Source organism: Zosterops lateralis (assembly GCF_965231275.1).
Source record: "Zosterops lateralis genome assembly, chromosome: 8".
Taxonomy (NCBI): domain Eukaryota; kingdom Metazoa; phylum Chordata; class Aves; order Passeriformes; family Zosteropidae; genus Zosterops; species Zosterops lateralis.
This window is the reverse complement of record NC_139768.1, coordinates 457,789-465,966: the sequence shown is the minus strand read 5'-3', so window position 1 is coordinate 465,966 and position 8,178 is coordinate 457,789. Positions and strand designations below refer to the sequence as shown.

Genomic DNA, 8,178 nt, shown 5'->3' with positions numbered 1-8,178 from the left:
TCATTCAGTGTGTCCATGGTGGACAGGACAAAAACTAAGGGCTTTAAGTTGTAGCAAGAATAATTCAAGTTACTTATTAAAGGGAGAAAATACTTCTTGATGGTAAGTGAAGCACAGGAATTTCCTGGATAGGTCATGAAGACCTCATCATTAGAAACTGTAAAGGAGTGAACAAACAAATATCTATCAGGAATGAACTCAGCACAGACAGGAGATGAATGAGATAACCTTTTTGTGATCTCTTTCAATTTTATTTTTTTTTAATGGTTCCATGATTCTGTATCACTAAAAAGATGGTTTGGAATCTCTCTGCCCTTTTGGTTAGAAAAAGAATTTATCCGGGGAATTTCTAGAGGTAGAAAAGTTTTTTAACAGCTGTGGAAGATGTTTTGTTTGTTTGCTGGTGGATGCACAGTACTTTTGGACACCTTAGGCCACGTTATATTATTCTGAGAAATTTAAAACAATGGGACTCATGAAGTTCCTCTCCATTCCAGGATCTGTTTCACCCCAATGAATGTGGACTCTGCACAGAGGCTGAGTGTGACAATGAACCATTCTCCTGTTTGGTTTTGCTTTTTCTGAGGTTTGCAGATAATGTCTGCGTGTGTGTGTGTGTGTGAGGTGAGGTGAGGAAAAGAGACCAGGATGAAAAAAGGAGGCAGAGAATGTAGCAAAATAGACATGGTACACCAGAATGAGAAAGATCCTGTTATTCTTTCCTTTGATCAGGCTATTGGCCCCAGAAAAAATGGCCAACGTAAATTACACATGCCAAAGTCAACCTCAGCTGATGTTCTTTCTGGCCATTTGATCTTGGATCTACCAACTTCCACCCATTTCCCCAATTTCATCCACATGTAATGTTATGTAGCCATTAAAAATGTGTTCCTCTACTTAGTTCAGATTTTCTGTATAAAAGGCATTTTATTCTTCCTCTGCAATATACCAGGAAAATAAAATGTCATTTATTCAATTGAAATAGTAGAGTATTGAATTTAACTACCAATAATAGTGCCTAATCACTGTATACTTTTAAAAGCATTTATATGGATTTAAATAGGAAATCAAAGCATTTGCTTCTTATTTTTTAATCTAAAAGCACATGGAGAAAGGGTTCTTTTCAGTGAATAAAAACTAAACTGTGGACAAAATTATTTTTAAGAGGCTTGGATTGATTATATTTATTTAATGGCTGCTGAAAAAAAGGTTACTTCTGGATTCAACTGATGGGAAAGAAATTTTCTGTGGCTGTATTGCAGGAACTGATAAAACACAAGGAAAGGAACCTTTTGGACTTCCTACCCTGAGAATCTCTGACTGTGAATCTCACTAATTTATGAGTGGAAAATACTCAAATAATTGTTTTGCTCAGAGAAGCTCAGCACCTGTAGCTGTTGTGGATTGTAACAGGTGCTGCCAACACTCACAACTTGTGAATATTTGGACTGTGCAGCTCACAGGTCCTAGCATCTAGGAGACACACAACTCCAGCTGCTGTTGGTCTGGGCTGAGGCAGTGAGGCAGCACACTTTGCTGAATTTCAGTTTGTTTTGATAAGGACAGTGTTCACTTTCCCATCTACCAAAAAAAAAAAAAAAAAATTTTAAAAAAAAAAAAAAATGACTGTAAACTTCTCAACTGGGAAGGAAAAGACTTTCAGTCTTTCCTGAGACTGCCCCTCACACCTACAGTGAGATCACACCACAAGAAAATATTGAGAGTAAGGGAGGTTGCGCTGTTTTCAAGAGCTACATTCATATTTTGTTCTGTGTTTTTGGCTTTAGACCCTTTATTTCCTGGGACCATGGGAGGTACCAGAGGACCCTGTGAGCAGTGTGTTCCCTGCAAGCTGCTGGCTGCATCTGCAGAGGCTGAGAATGCCTCACTCCATGCACACAATGCACGACTGAAATCATGGGTGCTGTCGAATTCACACTGCCACAGAACTAGGTGGGAAATATGTGCAGACTCAGCAGCCCAAACTGGAGCTGCGAAAATGAGTGCATGTCGAGGCTGGGCAGAGTGCAGGTCCCATCTGCCTGGAGTTCCAGCAAATCTCACAAATGTGGGCACGGTCCTTCAAGCTGATGTAATCAACGAGGTGAGTTCACCTTGACATGAGCTGTGATTTCTGTCCTGGCCCCCAGAGTGCATCCAGTGACCTGGGCTGGCCACCAGAAATGCTCTGGAGAGGACAGGTGTGTGCAGCCCTGCAGTGCAGCATCCCCTGTGGCATTCCACACCCACTGCTGCTGGATCATCTTCTATCTCACAGACTGGAAAGCAGCAGAAAACAGTGATCAAGTAAAACAGAAACCTTTTGTGGCAGTGTGTGGTGTGTAACTTTTTTGTCAGAAAGGATTTCTCTGGCTCAGTAGACACAAGGCAGCCCCAAAGCGAGCGGGGTGTGGGTGCTCCAGGCTCAGTCCGGGTGAGGTGGCAGTCACACTGGGCACTGTCCGGCTCCGGGAAGGGCCAAACGCCGCCGCTGCCCCCAGGACAGTGTGGCAGCTGGTGTTTCCTGCACAGCGCTGAGCGCTCCGGGCTGGATGTGTCTGAACCGTGCCGTGTACACCCAGCCGGGATGATCCACCCGGGTGTGGATGCACAGCTCTGCCGGAGGGTGAGGGATGTGTAACCCGGTCTCCCTGGTGCGGGACAAGGCTCTTCCCCGTCCCGAGGCTCCGTGCAGGGAAACCTCCCGTGAGCGGGGAGCGGGGACCGGGGCCGTCCCGGTGGGGTGTGAGCCACCCCTGCCCGCACCGAGCAGCGCCCGCGGGACGCGCGGCACGGCCGGGCCGGTCCCCGGCGGGATTCGGGACTGGCCCCGGGCACGGCGTGACTGGACCGCCGCCCGCCCGTCCCGCGGGTCTCCCGGCGCCGCGCGCTCTGTGCCGGCCCCTCACGGGTCGGGATGCGGCGGGACCCCGCCCGAGGGGCGAACCCGCCCGAGGGGCGATCCCGGCTGAGGGGCGATCCCGGCTGAGGGGCGATCCCGGCTGAGGGGCGATCCGGTGGGCAGGGCGATCCCGGTGGGCAGGGCGATTCCCGGCCGGCAGGGCACCCCGCCTGGCAGGGCACCCCGGCTAACGGGACGATTCCAGCTGGCACAGACCCCGGCCCGGCGCCGCGCGGTCTCTGCGGGCCCTCACGCAGGCCGGGATGTGGCGGGACCCCGGCTGAGGGGCGATCCCGGCCGGCAGGGCGCCCCGGCTGGCACAGATCCCGGCCGGCAGGGGGATCCCGGCTGGGGGAGCGATCCCAGGCGGCACAGACCCCGGCCGGCAGGGCACCCCGGCTGGCACAGATCCCGGCTGAGGGGCGATCCCAGCTGGCAGGGTACCCCGGCTGGCACAGACCCCGGCCCGGCGACCCGATGCGGGGGCGGCACCGCTGTGGGCGGCGGCATCTCCCCTCCCCTCCCCTCCCGGGCCCTCCCCACCGCCCCCTCCCTCCCTCCCTCCGGCGGCCCGTCCCCGCCGCTGGGGATATCCCCGGCCCCTCCCCGGCGGGCGGCGGCCCAATGGAGGTGGGGACGCTGTGCGGGCCGCGGGCGGGCTGGGGGCGCCGCCGAGCCGCGGACGCCGCGGGGCTGGGGCCGGGGCCGGGGCCGGGCTCAGGCTCACCCACACCCCGCGGGGAGGCGCGGGCAGGGCCGGGCAGCGCGGCGCGGGGCTGGGATGCGGCGGGCGGGCGGCTCTGGGCGCAGATAGCGGCGCAGATAGCGGCCGAGCGCGGCCCGGGCCCGGCGGGCACAGCCATGGCCGCGCAGCGAGACCCGCTGGGCGGGTTCCTGCCGCCGCCGCCGCTCCCCGAGCCCGGCTCCCCCAGCGAGCGCAGCGCCGACTCCCCCGCGCCCGGCTCCGAGGAGGACCCGGCCGGGCCGCCGCGGGGCCCGCACAGCCCCGAGTGGGGCGAGGAGCGATTCCGGGTGGACAGGAAGAAACTGGAGGCCATGCTCCAAGGTGAGCGCGGGAGCCGCGGCGCTGCCTGAGGGGCGCGGGCCGGGAGGGGCCGGGGGGGCCCGGTCCTCGCCGTGCCTTGTCCCGGCTCCCCTTCCCCTCCGGAGCGGGATCCCCGTCCTGTCAGCCCCTTACCTGGGCGCTGGACACGGGCCCGGCTCGGCGGGAGCCCCGAGGGCCGGTCCCGGTGCCGGGAGCCCCGAGGGCCGGTCCCGGTGCCGGGATCCCCGAGGGCCGGTCCCGGTGAGATCCCTGTGGGTCGGCGGGTTCCCCGAGGGCCGGTCCCGATGCCGGGATCCCTGAGGGCCAGTCCTGGGAGCCCTGAGGGCCGGCGGGTTCTCCCGAGGGCCGGTCCCGGCGGGCTCTCCCTGAGGGCCGTTGCCGGGCTCCCTGAGGGCCGATGCCGGGCTCCCTGAGGGCCGATGCCGGGCTCCCTGAGGGCCGATGCCGGGCTCCCTGAGGGCCGATGCCGGGCTCCCTGAGGGCCGTTGCCGGGCTCTCTGAGGGCCGGTCCCGGCTCCGGGCGCTGCCGTGCTCTGCGGGGCCAGGGCTGCTCTCGCCGTGTGGGACAGGCGGCTCGGAGCGGAGCCCAGCGCCCCGGGCCCTCAGCCCGGGTGTCCTCTGGGGCCGCGGGACGTGCCGTGCCCAGCCCTGCCCGCGGGGCTGTGTCCAGGACGGAGCGTCCGCGTCCCTCAGAATCCCGCCCGGGAAAACGGGACATCCCGCCCGGGCGGGGCGGTGCGGGCTCCCGGTTTTCGAGGAACGGGCCGGCGGGCAGGGGGGAGCCCGGAGGAGCCCGGTGTCCCGGCAGGGGCAGGGGAGAGCCCGGAGGAGCTTGGCCGGGGCAGGGGAGAGCCCCCGGAGGAGCCCGGCCGGGGCAGGGGAGAGCCCCTGGAGGAGCCCGGCGGGCACAGAGGGAGCCCACGGAGCCCGGTGTCCCGGCCGGGGCAGGGGAGAGCTGCTGGAGGAGCTTGGCCGGGGCAGGGGAGAGCCCCCGGAGGAGCCCGGCGGGCACAGAGGGAGCCCACGGAGCCCGGTGTCCCGGCCGGGGCAGGGGAGAGCCCCCGGAGGAGCCCGGCGGGCACAGAGGGAGCCCACGGAGCCCGGTGTCCCGGCAGGGGCAGGGGAGAGCCCCTGGAGGAGCCCGGCGGGCACAGAGGGAGCCCACGGAGCCCGGTGTCCCGGCCGGGGCTGGGGAGAGCCCCCGGAGGAGCCCGGCCGGGGCTGGGGAGCCCACGGAGCCCGGTGTCCCGGGGACGGCTCCACCGGGCTGACAGCGGCCGTGGGACCGGCTCACCCCTTGGCTCCGCTTTCTGGGGTTTTTTTTGAAGTTTGGTGGAGTTTTTTTGGGTTTTGTTTTTTTTTTCTTCTTCTTTCCTTGAGGCTACATATTTTATCCCAGTATGTTTTGAATTATCTGCTCTCAGTGGAAGTTACGTAGGCAGCTTTTTTGACGAAGCAGGAGTAGTAATTGGTGGTTTTGTCGCTAAAGAGCGCGTGGTGAGTAGGTTTGAACCGGCTGAGGATGCTGCTGAGCGCGGTAATCCCCCCGGGGTGTTCCCGGCTGTCTGGTCTGAGCAGCCCCAGGGAGCCCAGGTGAGTCTCAGGCCTGTCACAGCTCGAGGATCAACGAGAAGAGCCGCTGGTGGTGTCAAGAGGGCGCTTTTCCCTTCGGAACTGCTGTTTTGTAAACATGTAATAATGCTACACTGACACAGTAACTCAGGTATTTGTGTACGTTTTCAGAACAAACAAAGCCGTGACAAATGTCTCACCTGGAGGGTCCCAAGGAAGGCATTTCAGTCATTACATTACAGTCATTTAGGTGCTCCCGGCACACAGGAGCATCCCCTGTCAGGGCACTGCCTTCTCCTGGCAGCAGTGATGGGAAGGGAGGCTGTGGGGCAAGGGGAACAGGAGCTGCTGACTTGGGCTGCTCACTGAAGAGGCTGCGGTTTGACTGGGTGACTGCAATGATTGGAATTTTTTTAATTGAGATGCTCTCTCCTGGGGGTGAGTTAATCTTTAATCAGTTAGTACCTCAGTGCTGGTAGAAAAATCTCATTATGTAATGCAGTAAAGAGAAAGGAATTTGGAGAAACACAGCAGCAACAACTATTTATAAAGATGTGTTCATCAAAAGTGTCTGAAAACCAAAACCACATGGGTGTTTCTGTGTAAGAAATGGTAGAGAAGGGTCAGAAGTTGGCGTTCTGTAAGAAGATGAAGGTTGCCTTAACTTTTTCCTCTAATAGCCAAATAAATTTCCATTATCTCATCCCTGAGACAGTCCTTTCTTCCACTGCCTGGGATAGTAAGCATGAAGGGGTAAACAAAGCTCCCAAGCAGAAAACAAATACTGTATAGGCTGTGTGACCCAGTAGTAGCCAGTGTCAAAATATAAGATCTTTCTTTGCTCCTTTTTCAAATTTTATTTCTTATCTTTATAAGAAGAATAAAATCATAAAAAACGCATGAATGATAGAGCATAGTGAGTAAATGCAAGCAGAATACTGCCTGGTTTTTGATGTGAGGTTGTTGTATGCCTTGTATAGAGTGCACATTCTTCAGGTGATGGTTTGAGGAGGGTTTGTATCAGATAGTTATCCTTGTTGTGGTGGAAGGTTTATATTAGACTTGGAAAAAAAGTGGCTTTATGTGAAAATCTGAACTGTCTGCTGACTGTTAATGAAAAACTGCTTGTTAGGAAACAAGAGGCAAACATAGTAGTTCTTTCTGTGACAAAACTGATCTGTTTGTTAAACATTGTCACTTTCTGTCAGTATCCTCTCAGTTTTTTACAAGTATCTGTCTCATCTCTTGACTTCGCAGAACCTGGAGCACCAGGCAGCTGTGCCAGGGAAAGCATCCTAGAGCCAGATCTGTAACTGGTACCCAGAAATTCGGTCAGTTATGCTGCTGATTACAGGCCAAACCTCATTTTATTGTTCAGCTTCTCCCACCCTCCCTACCTTTTGTTTGTGTCTGTCTTTTGGGAGGGGAAGCTTTGACTTGCCCAAGTAGGAAAGGAAAGCGGTGTGAACCATCTCTGGGAACAAACCTCTGTTTTTTGTATACAAAAGATAATTTGTATGGTTGTGTTCCCTATAGTTTTTAATACCAGATCCTTCACTGGAACTTCTTAAAGTATGCAGAAATTGCATTGTGGAAGAGAAACATCTCTTCAATCCAGGTGATGATGAGCAGATTTCTTATTTCCAAAAGTTAGCCAATTTTTTACTTTTTTTTTTTTAAATTCAGGCAGGTGTAAATACAGCTTTTTGTTCATATTAGAAACTTAAAGGCTCCTCTTTTGCTTTTACCAGCTACTGGATAGCTGGTTTGCATTTGGGAAAGTTACTTTTTAAATTACTAAAAAACTTGAAATATCTTCTAGTGATCACCACACCTTTCTTATATTATGGAAGAGTGAGAGTGTGTTGTCTTTAGTTCAGTTGTCTTTAAAGCCAAGTTTGAAGGAGCATCTGTTGAAGGAACTTATCAGGAAATGTTCTCATTCTTGCTTGGGGGTGCCTTGGTGCTGTTTTTTTTTTTTGTTCATCAACATCTGTTGTTTACTGTACTAATCGTGAGATGCAAGAAAAACTATCTGGGAGGAAGAACACACAGCAGCTCCATTTTCAGCTCAGTGCTCCTGTTAGTTTTTGCATTGCTGAGTTCTCTGTGTGTTGCTGCTGTGGTTATTTCCATCTTTCCCACCACTGATAGTTAGTGGGCAGTTTCCTGAGGGCCCGGGCTGACCCCAGCAGGGCTCAGCTGGGAAAAGGAGACCCTGCAGCTCCTGAGGGGCCTGGGGCACCTTCCTGGGGGATACAGAGTAACTGCAGGAGGGCTGGAGCAAGAACTCCAAAGCTCTTTTTCAGAAAAGAGAAGGCGCAGGTAGTTTGCTGCCAGTTGTATCTGAAGCAGAAATCAAATCTGGCTTGAGAGGTCAGAAAATGTTGATAGATCTGAGGATGCTTGTGCTACCTTTTTTTTTCTCCCCCTGCTTTTAAAACAATTGTATTGGTATTTCCTGAATGGTTCTGTTTGGAGTATCAGAAATTGCAAAAGCTGTGATAAACCCCTTGCAAATAAGAACCATTTTTCCCTTGTGTCCATCTTCTTTGTGTGACTGTTTTATTACTTACACATAGATGACTGGAATCGTGTCCTATAAACAAATCTTTACAGTGGGGTTTAAGCTCTCTTA

General features: G+C 54.6%; 1 protein-coding gene across 3 annotated transcripts in view; it reads left to right on the top strand.

Moving 5' to 3' along the window:
• Positions 1 to 3,486: 3,486 nt before the first annotated feature.
• BICC1 (BicC family RNA binding protein 1) overlaps positions 3,487 to 8,178 on the top strand; it is a gene marked incomplete at its 5' end in the record, with an annotated part of 86,314 nt that continues 81,622 nt past the window's right edge. The window contains one exon of one of the 3 annotated variants that reach the window (XM_083866556.1): positions 3,487 to 3,532. Coding sequence is in view for 2 of the 3 variants with exons in the window: in XM_083866555.1 (XP_083722681.1) it covers positions 3,764 to 3,968 (205 nt within the window). Of the gene's footprint in view, positions 3,533 to 3,763; positions 3,969 to 5,780; positions 5,979 to 8,178 lie in introns of those variants that run through there. The other 2 variants (XM_083866555.1, XM_083866554.1) reach the window with 2 other exon arrangements.